The sequence below is a fragment of the Elephantulus edwardii genome, unplaced genomic scaffold (genome assembly GCF_000299155.1).
Source record: "Elephantulus edwardii isolate Elephantulus edwardi_28Jun2011 unplaced genomic scaffold, EleEdw1.0 scaffold00453, whole genome shotgun sequence".
NCBI classification, from domain to species: Eukaryota; Metazoa; Chordata; class Mammalia; order Macroscelidea; family Macroscelididae; genus Elephantulus; species Elephantulus edwardii.
In genome coordinates this window covers 208,404-229,596 of record NW_006400203.1, presented here as the reverse complement: position 1 = coordinate 229,596, position 21,193 = coordinate 208,404, and the positions used below count along the sequence as shown (strand labels likewise).

General features: G+C 40.5%; 1 protein-coding gene across 1 annotated transcript in view; it reads left to right on the top strand.

Moving 5' to 3' along the window:
• IWS1 (IWS1 homolog (S. cerevisiae)) overlaps positions 1-21,193 on the top strand; it is a 102,002-nt gene that overhangs the window by 5,190 nt on the left and 75,619 nt on the right. Inside the window, exon 2 of the mRNA XM_006902806.1 lies at positions 878-993. Within this exon, the coding sequence (XP_006902868.1) occupies positions 878-993 (116 nt within the window). The remainder of the gene's footprint in view (positions 1-877; positions 994-21,193) is intronic.

Genomic DNA, 21,193 nt, shown 5'->3' with positions numbered 1-21,193 from the left:
TTTGAATAATATTGCATGAGTTCCTTGTTTTTTAATGCAGCATAGTATTCCATTGTGCGAATATACCACAGCTTCTCTAGCCATTCGTTTGTTGATGGTAGACTGACATTTCTTGTGCTTTTCATTAGTAATAATTACTTCTGAACGTTATCAGTCAGTGTTCTGGGCTTTAGGGATTTAGCAGTCAACCAAACCCCTGCTGTTACTGTCATTCTTCACTTCATTCAAGTGGCAAAAACCCCAGATTAAAATAACTTGATAAATCACATAATGCATTGCAGGATTCTAAGTGAAGAGAGATAGTTATAGCACAATGTCAAAGTAGCTTGATTTAGTTTTAGAGAATCAACACACTGTTGGTTGAGAGGGTATTGACTTAGTACTTATGTTTCTTGTTGTTGTTGTTGTTAAGTGCAGTCAAGTAGCAGGCGACTCATGAAACTTCACTGAAAACACTGGAAAGCATAGGATGCCAGTTGTACTACAGTGAAGTTTGTACGTATTTGTGAAAGTAATGCACCGTTTGGAATAATGGTGCCATCTTGTCAGGGGTAAATATTTTTGGCACCAGAAAGCATCCTTTAATTATCCTTTGACTTCTTTGAAGAAAGAAAACTACTTTCTTTGGATAAAACTAATCCAAAAATATGCCGTAATTATATTTGTGCTTTTTTCATAAGACACTTGGAAATTCATTTTGCCATTTCACAGAATAATTCCCCCTTTTTTTGCAGTTTGAATGAAAGTTAACAGAGCAAATGTATTCAGCCATTTATATATTTTTTGTTCAGTGTATTTGCTCTTCTGCTTTTCTTGATTAAATTTGCTTATTTTAGCTGTAGGTACTATCTAAATGAGTTTTGTTTATTTTAAGCAGATGATGGTGGTGCAACCCCCGTACAAGATGAACGAGATTCAGGGTCAGAGGTTGAGGATGATTTAAATGAGCAGCACTCTGGATCAGACACCGGAAGTGTGGAACATCATTCAGAGGTATTGTTTAAACAACATATTTCAGAGAGACTTTTGTCATGTATCCCATAAGATTTATTTAGGAATTGTAGAGACCTGACACTGTGAGAGCTTAGGTTTCAAACTCTAGTAACAGAAGAGTATAAATTAATAGAGAACTGCGTTAAAAATTAATAGACATGATCTAGTTACTTATAAAACTAAAGGGAAAGAAAGTATTGGCAGAGCTTGTTTCTAGTATCAGGCAGTTTTTATCTGTGCCTGTCAATTCAGAAACACAGACCCATTTTAAAAGCAATGTGTTATTGAAGCCATGCATATTTGGTTTTTAAGAAGTAACCAGTTGAGACGAGCTCTGGTGGCCTAGTGGCAAGAAGCTGCACTGCAATCTCAGAGTTGAGTGGTTTGAATCCACCAGATGCTCTGCTGGAGAAGGAGGGACAGTCTCCTTCTGTACCAGTCAGATCCGATTTGATGATACACACACACACACACACACACACACACACACACACAATAAAAGTTAATTGAAGGGAAGCATTAAAAAAAGGAATTATCAGTTGAAAGTTGACTAGATGTAAATAACACAAAATTCATATTAAGATTTAGGCTTTTCCTTTTGAACTCTTATTATAGTGGGACTTTTGTATAGAATACTGAAATAGGTAAATATGAAATTATTATATATTATTAAAGTTTATATGTAAAATAATGGAAAAGTAAGATTGAAGAATTTGATGCATTTGAATTATGGTCTTAGTGAAGAAAATAGAATATGCTGGGTACTGCCATTAAAAGGAACAAATTGTCTGAAGAAATAAAGCCAGATGGCTGCTTAGAAGCCAGGATAGCCTCATTTAACTTTGGGTATGATATTAAGAGAAGTACATCATCAAATACAGAGTCAACAAAAAAGTGGTGATCCTTGGCAAGATGAATTGACACATTGGCTGTAGCTATGAGCTCAAGCATACCTACTGTTAACAAGGGCCAGGTAATATTTCATTCTGTTGTCATTGATTATGCAAAGGCATTTGACTGTGTGGATCATAACAAACTGTGGCTGACTCTGAGAAAAATGGGAATCCCAGAACACTTGATCGTGCTAATGCAAAACCTATACTTGGACCAAGGGGCAGTCTTCAGAACAGAGCAAAGAAACATTACATGGTTCAGAGTTGGTAAGGGTATATGCCAGGGATGTGTCCTATCTCCATACCTTTTCAACCTATATGCAGAACAAATTATATGCGAGGCTGGGCTGTATGAGGAGAAGTGTGGCATCAGGATTGGTGGAAGATCCATCAACAATCTGTGATATGCAGATTACACAACCCTGCTTGCTGAAACTGAGGAGGACATGAAGTGCGTGCTGCAGAAGGTCAAGGATTGTAGCCTCCAATATGGATTGAGGCTCATTATCAAGAAGACAAAGATTCTCATCACTGGACCAATTGAAAGCATCAGGATGGATGGTGAAGCGATTGAGATTGTTCACAGTTTTAGTTTGCTTGGCTCCACAGTCAACACTGCTGACACCAGTAGCCAGGAAATTATAAGCTGTATTGCAATGGGAAAGTCTGCTGTTAGGGACCTCTCCAGGGTACTGAAGAGCAATGACATCACTCTGGAGACTAAGGTGCGTCTGATGCAGACCATGGTCTTTGCAATCACTTGTTATGCATCAGAGAGTTGGACAATGACTAGGGAGGATAGAAGGAGAATTGACTCCTTTGAGCTGTGGTGCTGGAGAAGAGTATTGAATGTACCATGGATTGCTAAGAAAACAGATTCATTCTGGAGAGTGTTAAACTGGGCTGCTTCTTGGAGGGAAGGATTCTGAGGCTTTGTCTTAACATACTTTGGACATATTGCAAGGAGGGACCAGTCCTTGGAAAGGGACATCATGCTTGGGAGGGTGGAGGGACAGCACAAGAGGGGAAGACACTCTATGAAGTGGATTGAGATTGGCACAGGACAGAGCAGGGCTTAGAGCTGTTGCAAGCGACTTGACAGCACATAACAACAGCAATAACAACAGCAACATAAATAGAATCACTGAGTCAGAAATGAGTGATGCCCTCTAATAATAATATTGGTACAGAACGCATATAATTTTAAAAGCTCCTTTTGTTTAATAATAAAAAGATTTGATTTTGTGTATAGCATTTCAACATATTTTGTATAATATGTAAATATTTAAAAACTAGTATATCTCACAGATGTAACAAAAAAAATTGGGATATTTTTCAGTATGTCTTCTTTGAAATAAACATGAAAATTTAGAGATAACTTTTATTATTAAGGACTTTATGTGTTACATAGCTTTTTTAGAGATTATGTCATTGATTTTGTACTTTGACATGTCATTAATATTTTCATATACCGAATAGACCTTTGTTTGAGTGAGTCCCTGCTATGTGTCACTGTTGCCTAGTATTGTGAGACTTTGCATTCACAGGGAATGAGAAAATCACCATAAAGTTGATTCCAATGAGGTAGAAGTCATGCATACTTCCTTTTTTCCAGCTTTTTTGCTTTTTCTGCTATCAGAGTCTCCCCCTCATGGCATACTGTGTACCTCTCTCATGAGTTCAGTTATTGGCTATGTTGACCTCACAGCTCACAGGCCGTAGTCATGATTATGTGGTTTTTTTAGGTTATAACTCAGGATCAGGATGGATTAGAAAACAGTAGGAGCCAACTCAAGAGACAGGATTCAGTTCATCAGTCAGGAAACCCAAGGCTCCTTGATTGTGTTGTAGGCAAGCAGCCATTATCTTGGCCCCATCTACACATGGATCTTTTCTCATTCTCTTCCCTGCTGAGGCAAGTGTTACAGCTCTTCTCCCCCCCACCCCCAATATTAATACAGTATGCAGGTTGACTACATTTGTGGAAGAAATTGTTGGAGAAGCCCAGTTATTAGCAGTCAAAATTAGGTCGGGGCAGATGGTGGGTCAGATCATCAATCACTCACATGCAACTTCAAATTGAGGCCAAAGAAAATGAAAAGAAATCCATTGGAACCAAGACATGATCTTGAATCAGTTCCATTGGAATTTCATGATCATATTAAGAATTTGAGGCTTTGAATACCAGTGATAGAAGAATACCAGTGATAAAAGACCAGATGAGCTGTGGGGTGATAAGAAGGATATCCATGAAGAAAGCAAAACGCCATTATAAAAACAGAGGAGAAAGAAAAAAGCGAAATGGATGCCAGAAGAGACTCTAAAGATTGCAGTGGAATGTCAGTAAGCCAAATCTAAAGGAAACCATGTCTAAGTAAAAGAGCTGAACAGATGGTTTCAAAGGGCAGCTCAGGAGAACAAAGCAAAGTGTTATAATGGAATGTGCAGAGAGTTGGAACTGGAGAGTAAAAAGGGAAGAACTTGCTCTGCATTTCTCAATCTGAAAGAACTGAAAAACAAATTTAGGCATATCTCAATGTTGAAAGATTCTAGGGCAAGGTACTGAATGACCCAGAAAGCATCAAAATAAGATGGAGGGAATACACAAAATAACTGTAGTACCATATGAACAGGAGCTTATGGTAATGAAAGAGGAAGTGGAAGCTGCATTGAAGGCATTGCAAAAAATAAGGCTCCAGGAATCAATGACTTGTTTCAGTTAACAGGTGCAGCCTTGGATGCACTCACTGGTCTATGCCAGGAAATTTGGAAGATGGCTGGCTGTCTGGCCAGTGGATTGGAAGAGGTCTGTATTTTTATTCCCAAGAAGGTTGATCCAAATGAAATGTGAAAATTATTGAACAATATCATTGATATCACACGCTAGCAAAATATTGCTGAAGATCATTAAAAAAACGGCTGGAACAGTACGTGGATAGAGAAGTGCTTGAAGTTCATGTGTAGAAGAGACCATGGTACCAGGGATATCATTGCTGATGTCATATGGATCCTAGCTGAAAGTAAGGAATACCAGAAGAATGTCTATTTCTGCATTATTGACTATGTAAAGACATTTGACTGTATGGATCATGACAAGTTGTGGCTGACATTGAGAAGAATGGGAATCCGAGAGCACTTGATTGTACGCATGAGGAACCTATAACTGGACCAGGAGGCTGTAGTGTGAATGGAACAGGGGAGCACTGCATGGTTTGAAATTGGGAAGGGAGTGCATCAGGCATGTATTCTGTTTCCATACTTGTTCAGTCTCTATTCTGAGCAAATTATCTGAGAGGCTGGACTCTTAGGAGGAGGAGTGTGGCATCAGGTTTGTATGGAGTCTCAATAACGTGTGTTATGCAGATGACACAACCTTGCTTGCTGAAAGTGAGGATTTGTGGCACTTGCTGCTGAAGATCAAGGAAGGCAGCCTTTGTATGGATTGTGTCTAAGTATCAAGAAAACAAAGTTTCTTACCACTGTACTAATGACTGTGCTATGATGCATAGAGAGGAGATTGAAACTGCCAACAGCTTCATCTTGCTTGGATCCACAATTAACATCGTTGGTATGAGCAGTTAGGAATTAAGGAGATGCATTGCAATGGGAAAATCTGCAGTGAGGGACCTTTCCTTAATATTGAGGAGTAGTGATGCTGTGATGTCAGTTTGAGGACTAAGGTGCATCTGACTCAGGCCATGGTCTTTCCAGTAATAACTGGAAAGCTATGCATCTGAGACCTGGACAATGAATAAGGATAACAGAAAAAGAATTGATACCTTTGAGCTGAGGTGTCGGAGAGAGCACGGAACATTCCATGGATGGCCAAGAAAATGAACAGATATGTCTTGGAGAGGGTTCCGCAGAGTGTTCTTTGGAGGCAAGAATGATGAGGCTTCGCCTAACATACTTTGGACATACTGTTAGGAGGTGCTATTCCTTGGAGAAGGACATGATGTTGGGAAGGGTGGAGGGTCGGCAAAGGAGAGAACGACCCTCATCCAGGGTATTGACAAGGTGGTTGCTGCAATGGGCTTTTGTGTGTCAGGAAGTGTGAGGATGGCACAGGACAGGACTGGTTTCAGATCTTTTGTTCATTGGGTCGCTATGAGTCATAGTCGACTCGATGTCACCTAAAAGCAACAACAGTATTCATTTGTCTTTTCTCAGTCAAATGAGCTATTTTCGAAGCTGCCTGGGGAGATATAGGGAAATCAACATAGAGTAGATGAGACATAGGAGAAAAAGCCCCCATCAAATTATGAAAGGTAGAGGTGGCTTCTTCACATGGTGAAGAGAATCACAAAGATCATTATCAGGAAAATGAGCCCCATGGTTTCTGACAGGACAAAGCCAAGAATATTATAGGAGATGAGATGTTGCTTCAGAGAAGGATTCCTGAATAACCTCAGTGATGGGGTTCCCAGACATGGTCCCAATCCCAGCTCCAGAGCCAGCCACTCCAGGTCTGGCAGCTCCAACCCCAGTAAACTTGAATACCATGTCGGTATCCCTTGAGATGGTGCTGGTTTGGAAGCTACAGTTACTGCAATTACAAAATCAAGGAAAATGGACCTTTCAAGCAACTGCAGCTCATCTGTCAGTGTCTCTGGTTGTCTCAGCACTTCTGCAGACAGTGGAAGGGCTCAGCAATGAGAGGTGCTCCTAACGAGGGAAGGAGTGGAGACAAACTTGGTACAGACATACATTACCAGGGAATAGCTGCTCCTAGTTCAGAGAATACAGAAAGGGATGCATTTACGTTCTTTAGATCTGCCAACAAATTTCCAGAGGCATCCCACTTTATCAGCAGATCTCTTTCTGCCTGAAGGTGCTCAATTCTGATCTTTGAGTAGGCAAGCCCTCTTGTAGCCACTACACCCCGGTCCCCTTGTCTGCACCAATGTTAGAACTATTTCTTTCCTGAGATTCTCAGCAAATCTAAATGACATGCACATACAAATCTAAATGACATGCTCCAGTGAGGTTCCCCTATGAACCTCTGCAGAATTGGCCCTTATGTAAGGAAAACCCTTGTCAGTTTGAAGCCTTTGTCCTTCTACCAAGAGCACAAACTGATAAATCTCCTTTGTAGGCCACATCTGCTCACTTTGCCTGAATTTTATTTTGTGTAGTGACTCATTCTCTTAAGATTGGTTAGTCTTACTGGATAGTTTTATGTGCTGCCCTGTATAGTAGGCAGACCAAACCCTATGAAGTAAGATAGAGCAATCACAAGGTAGGCTATATAGCCTGTTCAGTTATTTTTGACAGAATTATACATTCAAAGCAATCAGGCTCTTTTTTTTTCTAATTAATTTTAATGAAAGTTTACAGAGACTTATGGTTGCCAATCACTTTTCTCCTTACCCCTGCTCCCCAATTTACTCTTCTCCTTGAAAAATAGAACTCTTTCATTGTTTTGCAATCCTTCCCCCCACGTCTACTCTACTGTGCAGCCTTCATTTTGGTCTTCTGTCATGGCAATAATACCCAATCATCTATCCCTTTTAAATAGTTCTCTCCCTCATCTGTTTCAATGCAGCATACATCATTCCTCCTCTCCTCCTCTGTCTTCCCTCATCCCTGATATCAGTCTCGTTTTACAACAGTGGCCCTATGCAATACTTGTCCTTTTGTGACTAAGATAATTCACTCAGCATAATGTCCTCCAGGATCGTCCATTTTGCATAATATTTCATGAGTTTCTTGTTTTTCAGTGCTGAATAGTATTTCATTGTGTGAATATACTAGAACATCTCTATGCATTAATTTGTTGATGGGCACTTGGATTGTTTCCAGCTCTTTGCTATTGTGAACAAAACTGCAGTAAACATGGGTTTGCGTATATTTGCTTGGGTGGCAGTTCTGGTTTCTTTAAGGTAAATTCCCAGTAGTGGAATTGCTGAGTCAAATGGTATTTCTGTTCGCATCTTTTTGAGAAAGCACCATACATCCTTCCACAGTGGTTGTACCATTTTACACTTCCACCTACAGTGTATAAGGGTTCCAGTTTCTCCACAACCTTGCCAGCATTTGTTTTTGCTATTCTGACTGGGGTGAGATAATATCTTACAGTTGTGGTTTGCATCTCTCTCAGAGCTCGGGATTTTGAATATTTCTTCATGTGTTTGTTTGCCGTCTGAATGTCTTCTTTGATGAAGTGTCTGTTCATATCCTGTGCCCAGTTTTCAATTGGGTTATTTACCTTTATCTTGTGGTGTATCAGTCTTTTTTAGACACTCTGATACACATCTCTCACAAAGGTTGCTCCTACTTATTCACCCATCCACCCACCATCACCTTATAACAGGAGCTCTGATAGCTTAGTGGTAAGAAGCTGCACTGCAGTCCTGAATGCACACAGTTCAAATCCACCAGCTACTCTGTGGGAGAAGGGTGGGCAGTCTCCTCTGATGGGATTAACTGCCTCGGAAGACTCAACAGACCCAGCTATGGGTCAATTTCAATTTGATGGTTGTTGTTTGTTGTTGTTGTTATGTGCCGTCGAGTCGTTTCCGACTCATAGCGACCCTATGCACAACAGCCCTAAACTAAACCCTGCTCTATCCTGCGCCAACCGCACCGCCTCTGACACACCCATCCCGATTACCCCAGTCACCGAATCAATCCATCTCATAGAGGGTCTTCCCCTCCTGCGCTGTCCCTCCACCCTCCCAAGCATGATGTCCCTCTCCAAGGACCCGTCCCTCCTGGCAACATGTCCAAAGTATGTCAGACGAAGCCCCAGAATCCTTGCCTCCAAGGAGTAGCTTGGTTTAATCCTCTCCAAGATGAATCTGTTTGTTTTCCTGGCAGTCCATGGTACATTCAGTACCCTTCTCCAGCACCACAGCTCAAAAGCATCCACTCTCCTTCTGTCCTCCCTAGTCATTGTCCAACTCTCTGATGCATAACAAGCGATTGCAAATACCATGGCCTGTATCAGGCGCACCTTAGTCTCCAGAGAGACACTGTTGCTCCTGAGTACCTTAGGTCCCTAACAGCAGACTTTCCCATCGCGATACGCTTTTTGATTTCCTGACTGCTGGTGCCAAGAGTGTTGACTGTGGAGCCGAGCAAACTGAAGCTGTGAACACTCTCAATCTCTTCGTCATCCATCCTGAGGCTGCCAATTGGTCCAGTGGCAAGAATCTTTGTCTTCTTGACATTGAGCCTTAGTCCATATTGAAGGCTGCAGTCCTTGACCCTTCGCAGCAAGTGCATGAGGTCCTCCTCAGTTTCAGCAAGCAGGGTTGTGTCATCTGCATAACGGAGATTGTTAATAGATCTTCCACCAATCCTGATGCCACAATTCTCCTCATAGAACCCAGCCTCTCGGATAATCTGCTCTGCATACATGTTGAAAAGGTATGGAGACAGGATGCATCCCTGGCGTACACCCTTCCCAATTTTGAACCATGCAGTGTTACCCTGCTCTGTTCTGACTACTGCCTCTTGGTCCAAGTGTAGGTTTCGTATTAGCACAATTAAATGTTCTGGGATTCCCATTCTTCTCAGAGTCAGCCACAGTTTGTTATGATCCACACAGTCAAATGCCTTTGCATAATCAATGAAACACAGATAGACATTCTTCTGGTATTCTCTGCTTTCAGCCAAGATCCATCTAACATCAGCAACAGTATCTCTAGTACCACGACCCCTTCTAAACCCAGCCTGGACTTCCGGCAGTTCTCTGCTGATGTGCTGTTCTAATCGTTTTTGGATGATCTTCAGTAGAATCTTGCTTGCATGTGAAATCAATGACACTGTTCTGTACACAACAAATTTGTTTCACCAGTAGTAGGGGGAAAAAAGATAATAAACAATAACTTTTTCCTCCCAATTTTTATTTCAGTTGTGTTTTGTCAGTTATAGTTTGCTAAATGGTAGAAGAATAAGAAGATTAGATCAGAGTGAAATGTGAGCTCCATTTAGGACCTGTTGAAAGTAACATTTGATTGGAGGCATGAATATAAGGAAGGGAATAACCATGCAGTATGTTAGGGGGGAACATTGGAGGTAGAGATGCTCGAGTGGAGTGAGTATACATGCCGTCTTCAGGAACACCACAGAGGGAGGGCAATGAGGAAGGGCAAGGCAAGAAAGAGCTGATTGGAAGTAGGGGAAAAACTGACTTTCCAGTTATTTTGAGGTCTATTTTTGTCTGTTCTTAATAATTTTCACTAAATTCTACTAGTGGTAGGTAACAAGGCATGTGATTTTGGTTTTAACATATTAAAAATGATTATGATTCAAGAGGGTCGTCTGTAGAGAAGGCCTGTAGTTGCTCTTTCAGCGAAAGGAAGGAAATGTGGAATCATATTTAAAGTTAATTTAGGTTGCAGTGTAAGTTTCCACTTTGACAGACAACATCAGAAGATTGACTCATGTCACCTGAAAAGTGTTTGGGATAGTCATATGAGAGTCTCAGGCTTCAGTTATAAATAGAAGTAGGCTCAATCTTTAATCACACTTTCTGCAATGAAGTAAATTCTAAATAAGTAAATGTATGCATTGTTGAAAATGTGGAGAATAGGTGAAGATTAAAGAAAACAACTAAAAGCAACATACTCCTACCACAGAATAGTTAACTTCCCCCCTGTATTTTTGCTTTATTCCAGTTATATAATGTCTGTACATGTATTAAAGTAACTTGAGATTTTACTATGTACATTTTGTACTTATATATAATGTCTTAAATAATTTAAAATTATTATAGGTACTTTCACATGTTGTTAGGCATTTTCCCTGAGTATACTTATTAATTGCTTAGTACCATTATTTATTCTCTAATTTAAGGAGACTTGGTGGTCTTAGGAGTAATGTGTTGGGCAGCTAACCACAAGGTTGGTAGTTTGAACTCATGAATCTCCACCAACAGCTCCATGAGAGAAAGTTGAATATTTTCCTTCTGTAAATATTTACAGTCCGTATAGGTCAGAGTCGGCTCGATGGTTGTGGGTGAGTATCCCCTAATTGTTGGCATTAGAGTGATTAGCTATTATAAATGAAATTGGCTTGACTCCTTCTGTACATAAACATTTGTAATTTTTCATTGTTTCCTTAAAAAAAATCTATCTAGGAAATTAACTAAGTTAAAGAGGCTGAAACCTTTTAAGGCTTTTCATAGATATTTTCTAGGAAGGCTGTCAATTTGCTGCATAGAAATAGATCAAGGAACTCTGGTGATGTAGTTTGTAGGGAGTTGCACTGCTAACCCAAAGGCCTTCCTAGAGATACAGAGTCACTATGAAGGAGAAAGACTCCTCCTGTGTGATTTATGGCCACCCAAAAACCTAGTGGAAGGTCAGCTCTGAATTGCTTCTGACTCTATGAGATTGAGTGGGATCTACTCCTTCTTGGTCATTTTGTCATGCTTTGGTGGCTTCTGTGTTGCTGTGATTGTAAAAGTTATCAGCCCCTGCTTTTCAAATACTAGAAGGGTCATGCATGGTGGACAGGCTTAAGCAAAGCTGAGATTAAAAAAAAATTATAATGAAATATACAAAGACCAGCAGTTAGAAATCAAAGAGGGAAGATTACTTTCAGTGCTTCTAAGGCTGAAAGAACTAAAGGGAAAAGTCAAGCCTTGAATTGTAATACTGAAGGATTCTATCAGCAAAATATTGAATGACTCTACAAGATGGAAGACAAAGTCACTCCACCAAAAAGAATTAGTTATTGCTCAGTCATTTCAGGAACCAGTGGTACCAAAGAAAGAGGTCTAGGCTGCACTGAAGTCTTCAGGGATTGGAAGACTGAACAGTTGAACTGTTTCAGTAAATAAGTGCAGTGCTGGATGTACCTACTCATTTATGCCAAGAAATTTGGGAAATAACTACCTGGCTAGCTGACTGAAAGAGATCTGTATTTGTGTTCCTTATAAAGAAAAGTGATCCAGTAGGCTGGATATTGTCAGAGAGCATCAGTAACATCAAATACAAGTATGTCTTGCTAGAGATAATTTTAACAATGACTAGAGCAGTGTACTAACAGGGAACTTTCGTTTCATACTAGATATAGAAAAGGACACATTACGAGGAAGATCATTGCTGATGTCTGATGAATCTTCACTCAAAAGATAATATCAGAAGATACTTGCCAATAGTGTACTGGTATAGCAAAAGACATGTGGGCTAATGGAATAGAATTAATCACCAAGAAGTAAATCTGTCCACTTAAGGTAAGCTGATCTTTGACACATAAGAGAAGAAACCCATCAAATGAGGAAAGGTGTTGAGAAAACTGGATATCTATCTGCAGAAAATTAAAACAAGATTTATACCTCACCCCTTATTTAAAAAAAACCCCTATCTTTGAGTGGATCGAAGATCAAGAAGTATATCGGAAGACTAAAAATCATCAGAGAAAAACAATAGCAAATTTAAGAGCCCTAATTTGCATAGGTCAACCAATTCTTTTTGGTATAGTGACTCTGTATACTCCTTCCATCTTTTTTTTTTTTAATTTCCATTCATTCGTTGTTGCATTTTTTTTCTCCCTGCCCCCCCGCCCCCCGCCAGTACACTCTTCTCTTTGAAAAGTAAAAGAAAAATTCTTTCATTGTTTTACAATCCCTCCCCCCAGGTCCACTCCACTATGCACTCCTGTCATGACAATAATACCTAATCACATATCCCTTTGAAACAGTTTTCTCCCTCATCTGTTTCAATGCAGTATACCTTATTGAACCCATCTTTCTGAGTCTCCCCCCAACCCCGATGTCAGCCCCATTTTACAACAGTGGCACTATGCAGTATTTGTCCCTTTGTGACTGAGATATTTCACTGAGCATAATGTCCTCCAGGGTCACCCATTTTTAATAATTATTGCATGAGTTCCTTATTTTTCAATGCAACGTAGTTTTTCATTGTGTGAATATACCACAGCTTCTCTATCCATCCGTTTGTTGATGGACACTTGGATTGTTTCCAATGCCTTGCTATTGTGAACAAAGCTGTGATAAACATGAGTGTGCATATATCTGCTTGGGTGGTAGTTATGGTCTCTTTGGGGTGTATTCCCAGTAGTGGAATTGCTGGGTCAACTGGTATTTCTATTTGCAACTTTTTGGAAAGCGCCACACCACCTTCCACAGTGGTTGCACCATTTTACACTTCCACCAACAGTGAATAAGGGTTCCAGTTTCTCCACAACCTCGCCAGCATTTGTTATTTGCTGTTCTGTTAAATTTTGCTATTCTTCTTAGGGTGAGATGATATCTCAGTTGTTTTGATTTATATCTCTCTTAGAGCTAGGTGATTTTGAACATTTCTTCATGTGCTTGTTGACCATCTGAATGTCTTCTTTGGTGAGGTGTGTGTTCATATCCTGTGACCATTTTTCAGTTGGACTGTTTATCTTGTTGTGGTGTCCATCTTCTTTTAATGGTTCCTGTGTGATTCAGTACTCTGCCCTTAAATATTGACAACTCATAGCTTGAATTTGTCAGTTTGTTCTTTAGTTCCTTTAGCTTAAGAAATGCCTAGCAAGTTCGGCCATTTTTATTTTTCGACACCAGACCAGCTCCTTGCACATTTCATTATAATGCTTTGCTTTCCTGAGCTACCCTTTGAAGTCTTCTATTCAGCTCCTTAACTACTTGCTTTCTTCCTTTGCTTTGGCTTCTCCGTGCTCTAGTGCAGTATTCAAGAGTCTATTCTGACATCCATTTAGTCTTTTATTCTTCCTCCTCCTTTGTAAAGACCTTTTGCATTCTTTACAGATGATACTCTTGATATCCTCCCACAGCTCATCTGGTCTTAAATCATTAGTGTTCAAGCCTCAAACCTCTTCCTGGGTCGGTTTCTAAATTGAAGTGACATAGACTCAAGATGAGATTTTGATTCCTGTGGATTTGATTTGACCTTCTTTAGCTTTAATTTGAACTTGCATATGAGTAGTTGATGGTCTGTTCCTCAGTCAGCACCTGGCTTAGTTTTCCCTGTTGATATTGAACTTCTCCAACAATTCCTTCCACAGATGTAGTCAGTCTCATTACTGTGCATACCATCAAGGGAAATGCATGTGTATAACCTGCATTTATGTTTCTCATAAAAGGTATTTGCAATGAATAAATCATTGTGCAGAATTCTATCATTCTAACCCCAGCGTCATTTCTGTCACCAAGTCCATGTTTTCCGACTACTGATCCTTCTTCGTGGTCCAAAAAGAATAGATTATTGACACATAAGAATTTCATGAAACAACATATGATAAAGAGGCAGTGGTGCTGAAGGACTTGGCAAAAAATAAGGCCCAAGGAATTGACGGAATACCAGTTTGTTTTTTTTTCTATAATTATATTTTATTAATTTTCATAAACATTTACAGAGATTTTGGGCTTCCACTCATTCATTGTTGCACTATTCTCTCTACCCTCCTCCCAGTTTGTTCTTGGACGGAATGCCAGTTAACATATTTTAGCAAACAGACGCTGCCCTGGGTGTGCTCACCAGATTGTGCCAAGAAATCTGGAGGACAGCTGATTGGGAAAGAGATTACCGAACAATATCACTAATACCACACAAGCAAAATCCTACTAAAGATTATCCAAAAATGACTGGAACAGTATATCAACAGAGAACTCCCAGAAATAAAAGCTGGATTAGAAGAGGTGGTGTCACTAGAGACATTATTGCCAATGTCGGATGAATTTTGGCAGAAAGCAAAGAGTACTAGAGGAATGTCTAATTGTGTTTCAGTGACGATGCAGGCTTTTGACTGCATGGATCTCAACAAATTGTGGCTAACCTTGAGGAGAATGGGAATTCTTGATTGTGCTCATGTGAAACTCAGACCAGGAAGCAGTCAGAACAGAGCAAGGAAACACTGCATTATTCAAAATCAGGAAAAGTGTGCCAGGGATGCATCCTTTTCAATCTGTGTGGAGAACAAATCATTTGGGAGACTGGGCTTTATGAGGGTAAATGTGGCATCAGGATTGGAGGAACACTCATGAACAACCTACATTATGCAGATAACACAACCTTGTTTACTGAAACTGAGGAGGACTTGAAACATTTGCTCCCTGTAGTCTTAAATATGGATTGAAGCTTAGTATCACTGGGCAACACCATGATAGATGGAGAAGAAATTGAGGTTGTTAACAGTTATAGCTTGCTCAGCATCACAACCCTCTTGGCACCAGTAGTCGGGAAATCGAAAGACGAATTACATTAGGGTAATCTGCTGTCAAGGACCTCTCCAGAGTGCTGAAAAGCAAAGATGTCAGTCTAGAGACTAAGGTGCACCTAATCCAGGCTTTGGTCTTTGTAATTACTTTCAAATGCCTCAGAGAGCTGGGTAATGACTAAGGATGACAGAAGAAGAATTTATGCCTTTTAGTTGTGGTACTGAAGAAGAGTCTTGAACATACCATGGACTGCCAAGAAAACAAATAGGTCTGTTTTAGAGAGGGTGAAACCCAAGTTTCTCCCAGGTGGATAAGATTTTGAAGCTCCATCTCATATACTTTAGGCACTTGGCCAGGAGGAACTGGTCTTTGGAGAATGCCATCATGCTTGGAAGGGTGGAGGGACAGTACAGGAGAGGAAGATCCTGGATGAGATGGATCAATACAGTAACTGGGATAATGGAGGTGGGTGTGTTGGAATCAGTGAGACTGGCTCAGGATAGCAGGCTTTAAAGCTGTTGTATGTAGGGTTGCTGTGAGTTGCAGGCAACTCGATGGCACATAACAACAGCATCATTCTGCACAGGGAGCTCTGGTGATCTAGTAGTAGAAGTTGCTCTGCCGCTTGAAGGGTATGCTGTTTGAATCTTTCTCCACAGGAGAAAGATAAGCGGGCTCCTTCTGTGTGATTTACAGCCTCTTAAAAACTCACTGAAGGGTGAGCAGTGAGTTAGTTCCAACATGGTGGCACATAATAGTAGCAGCAGCCTATGGCATAAATAGACTAATAAACATGACAACAGCAACCAAAAAAGTGCACAACCTGGAAAGGATAAGATAGATGAATGGGACCTTAAAAATGAAATAATTTTTTTGCATCTAAATATTTTTCTAAAAAACTAACAAGCCTTCAGACTTGGGAAAAAAAAAATTGACAATTACACATTTAATAGGTGCTCATATCTAAAATTTCTAGTAACTCAAAAATAAAAAGATAACAATCAGACAGTGGTTGTTAGGTGTCATTGAGCCAAGTACAACTCATCTGACCTTATCCATGCCCTGTCCTGTGTCATTCTCATCATCTCTTACATATTTGAACTGCAATCACTATGTCAATCCCAACCCTCCACCTTTCCAAGTATGATATTCCTTCCCAAAGTATGTGAGACAAAGTTTCATCATCTTTGGGTTCAAGGAGCTCTCTGGGGGCAATTTCTCCAAGACACACTTGTTTGTTCTTTTTGTAATCCATATAATCCAATAACAAGTGATTAAAAAGACCATGACCTGAATCAGGCCCATGTTAGTATTTAAACTGACGTCATTGCTCCTCAGTAATTTGCAGAGGTCCCTGACAACAGAGCTTGCCAGTGCATTATATATCCTGATCTCCTGACTGCTGGTACCAAGGGGATTGATTATGGATCCAAGTAAAAAGAAGTTGTTGACAATTGCAGTCTTTTCCAATTTTTTATGATGTTGCCTCTTGTTCCTGGAGCCTTATGTTTTGCCAGTGCCTTCAGTGCAACATGAACTTCTTAATTACCATTGGTTCTTGGATCATATACTACTTCCTGAAATGGTTTCAAGTTTACCAGTTCTTTTTGGTACAGTGACTACGCGTTCCTTCTATCTTCTTTTGATGCTTTCTGCATCATTCAAGATTTGTGCCCGTGCTATCCTTCAGTGTTGCAACTTGGGGCTTGAATTTGTTTTCAGTTCTTGTGACTTGAGAAGTGTCAAGTGAGTTCTTCTTTGTATTTTCTAACTCCATCTCATTGCATATTTGGTTATAATACTTTTGTCTTTTCGAGCTATGCTTTAAAATCTTCTGTTCATCTCTTACTTCAGCATTTCTTGCCTTTATGCTTGCCTCTTGACGTTCTAGTGCAATTTTCAGTCTCTTCTGACATCTGTTTTGGTCTTCCCTGTCTTTATAATAATCTTGCTTTCATCATGAATGATGTATTTGATGTCATCCCATACATAGCACATCTGTTGTTTAGTCATTAGTATTCAGTGTCTCAGAAACCCATTCTTGAAGTGGTTTTTAAATTCAGATGAGATAGACTGAAGGTCCTATTTTGGTTCTTATGGGCTTGTTTTAATTTTTTCCCCTTTCAGTTTGAACTTGCTTATGAGTAGTTAGTTGATAATCTTTTCCACAGTTGGCCCCTGGCCTAGTTGTGACTGCTGATATTGAATTTCAACAACTGTTTTTTCCACTGATGTAGTCACTCTGATTATTATGTAATCCATCAGATAAAATCTCTTGGTATAGCTAACCATTTGTTTTTCTAAAAAGCTATTTATTTTTTTTTAAATTAATGACTGAATCATACAAAATTTATTTTATGTACAGCTTCATTTTAGTCTGTGAGTTTGTAATTTCCAGCTATCAGTCCTTTATTTATAATTTTTGCATATCATTCACCAATTAATCAGTCTTGATTAAATTTTCAATCAATTTCAAAATGTAAAAGTTGGTAAGAATCCTCACTTTCTTCCTCTTTGGATATAGGTGTTGGTATATGACACAACTTTGCTTGCTGAAAGTGAAGAAACTAGGATGACACATCTTGCTTGCTGAAACTGAGGAGGACCTGAGTGTTTGCTGCAGAAGGTCAAGGACTGTGGTCTTAAATATGGATTTCAGCATGATGTTGTTGTGTGCCGTCGAGTCACTTGCGACTCATGGCGACCCTGTGTACAACAGCCCTGGACTCCCCTCTGTTCTGTGCCAGTCGCCCATCCCAGTTATCCCAGTCACTGAATCAGTCCACCTCATGGAGGGCCTTCCTCTCGTGCGCTGTCCCTCCGCCCTCCCGGGCATGATGTCCCTCTCTAGGGACCGGTCTCTCCTCACAACATGTCCAAAGTATGTTAGACGGAGCCTCGAAATCCTTGCCTCCAGGGAGCCACCCGGTTTGGCCCTTTTCAGGACGGATCTGTTTGTTTTCCTAGCAGTCCATGGTGTTCTCGGTACTCTTCTCCAGCACCACAGCTCAAAGGCATCAATTCTCCTTCTATCCTCCTTGGTCATTGTCCAACTCGCTGATGCATAACAAGTGATTGCGAAGACCATGGCCTGTATCGGACACACCTTGGTCTCCGGAGGGGTGCCTTTGCTCTTCGGTACTTTGGGGAGGTCCCTGACAGCAGACTTTCCCATGGCAATGCACCTTTTGATTTCCTGGCTGCTGGTGCCAAGACTGTTGACTATGGAGCCAAGCAAACTAAAGCTGTGCACAATCTCAATCTCTTCACCGTCCATCCTGATGCTGCCAATTGGTCCAGTGGTGAGAATCTTTGTCTTCTTGACATTGAGCCTCAATCCATATTGTAGGCTGCAGTCCTTGACACTCTGCAGCAGGTGCTTCATTGATGTGATTTCAGCATAACATCAAGAAAACAAGGATTCTCACCAAAGGGCCAATTGGCAGCATCATGATGGACAGAGAAGAGATTGAAATTGTTAACAATTTGATCTAGTTCAGATCGACAGTCAACAGTCTTGGCACCAGCAATCAGGTAATCAAATGATAAGTTGCATTGGAGGGGCTTGCTGCCGGGGACTTCCCCGGAGTGCTGAAGAGCAGTGGCGTCAGTCTGGAGGCTTGGGTACACTGGATCCAGGCCATGGTCTACTTAATTAGAAGAAGATTGCTACACTTCTCAATTACCAGCTATCAGAGAGCTGGATAATGATTAAAGATGATGCTTTTGAGTTGTGGTGCTGGAGGGGAGTATTGAACCTACCATGACTGTAGGGAGAGCGGGCAGGTCTGTCCTGGGGAGTGTGGAGCCGGGGTGCTTCCTGGAGGCAAGGAGTTTGAAGCTTCATTTCACAGACTTTGGGCATGTTACTCGGAGGGACTAATGCTTGGGGAGGGCCATCGTGCTTGGAGGGGTGGAGGGATAGCGTGTGGGGGGGGATCCTGGATGAGATGGATTGACACTGTGGTAGTTGGGGGCAGGTGTGTCGGACACTGTGCTATTGGCTAGGTATAGGGCGGGGTTCGGAGCTTTGTGGGGTCATTGTGAGTTGGACTACTCGATGGCATATAACAATAAAAATAATTGGCTAGATATTAATGCTGAATTGGTTGTTAATATTTAAATTACCTTTTAATGTTTTACTTTTGGATTGGTTTTATAGGAAATTATATAGAGACTTTGGCCTTTGTGCCCCAATAAAGTGTGATTTACAGTTTAAAAAAAAAAAGAAAGTGAAGAAACTATGAAACGGTTGCTTCGGAAGATCAAGGACTACAGTCTTCAGTATGGATTACAGCTCAACATCAATAGGACAAAGATCTTTAACACAGGACCAACAATCAGCGTTATGATAGAGGAAATATTGAAGCTGTGAATGTTTTCATCTTGCTGGGATTAATAATCAACACCTGTGTTGCCAGCAGTTAGCAAATCAGGAGACGTATTGCATTGGACAGGTCTGCTGTCAGGTACCTCTCTTAGTGAAGAACAGTGATGTTAGTTTGAGGACTAAGGTGCATCTGATGCAGGACAAGGTCTTCTCAGTTATCTACTATGCCTCAGAGACCTGGACAGTGAACAAGGATGATAGAAGAAGAATTGATGTCTTTGGTACTGGAGAAGAGTACTGAATGTCCTATGAACTGCCAAAAGAACAAATATATGTATTAGAAAGGGTGTCGTCAGAGTGCTGGAGGCAAGGATGATGAAGCTTTGTCTTTGATTGTTTTTTTTTTTTGGCAAATAGCTAAGCAAGGCTATTCCTTGGAAAGGGACATTATTCTTGGAAGGTTGGAGGGTCAGCAAAAGAGAAGAAGGATGCCCCTCCCCCAAATGAGATAGATTGACACTGTGACTTCAGCAATGCATTCTAGTGTTTTAGAGATGGAGAAGATGGCACAAGATAAGTTTTAGTTTGGCTGTTAATAGGGTCACTATGAGTTGTACATGATGAAACCCAACACCACTACCACATAAGTATTTGAATAGTAGTTATTTTTGCAAATCTTCCTTGTATCCATATGGATACTAGCCTATGACTTAATAGTATTTTACTGAAGTTGCGTCATCTCTAGTGTCTTGTCTGGCATGCATGTGTTGTCCCAGTGGCCAGTAGAGAGATGCACATCAAAACAAAAATGAGCTATCACTTCACCGCAGAAACAAAAACAAAGTACAACAGGCAACAAACAACAACATGCTGTTGAGGTTGTGGTGAGATTGTAACAGTCATACATTGCTGGTGGAATAATTGTAAAATGGTGCAACCACTGTGGAGGGCAGTCTGATATTTCCTTAAAAAGCTGAAAATATACTAACAGTGGAACTACTGGGTCATAAGGAATTTCTGTGTTTAGCTTTTTGAGGAAATGCCAAACTGACTTCCAGAGTGGTGGTACCAATTTACAATCCTGCCAGGAGTGAATGAGAGTTCCAGTCTCTCTACATTCTCTTCAACATTTATTGCTCATATTACTCTGGAGATGAAAAGGGGAGAAAAAATGGAGTTGCTTTCATAGTTAAAAAATAATTTCTATTATCTGTCTTGAAGTACAGCATTGTGAGTGACAGGATAGTATCCATACACTTACAAGGAAGTCTAGTGAATACCACTATCATTCAGATATATATGCACCAACAACCAGAGCCAAAGAAGAAGAAATAGATGATTTCTACCAACTTTTACAGTCAGAGATCGATCGAACATGCAATCAAAATGCATTGATAATAATGGGTGACTGCAATGCAAAAGTTGGAAACAGAGAAGAAGAATCAGTAGTTGGAAAACTTGGACTCGGTGACAGAAATGAAGCTGGAGATCGAATGATTGAATTTTGCACAACCAGTGCCTTATGCATTGCAAATACATTTTATAAGAAACAAATGCAGATTATACATAGGGATTTCACTGGATGGTATGCATAGGAATCAGATTGATTACGTCTGTGGAAAGAACCGCTGGAGAAGCTCAGTATCAGCTGTGAAAACTAGGCCAGGAGGTGATTGTCGAACAGACCACCACCTGCTCATACGCAAGTTCAAGCTGAAGCTGAGGGAAATTAAACCGAATCCACGGGAACCAAAATAAGACTTTGAGTTCATCCCACCTGAATTTCAGAAACATCTCAGGAACAGGTTTGAGACCTTGAACACTAATGAGCGAAGACCT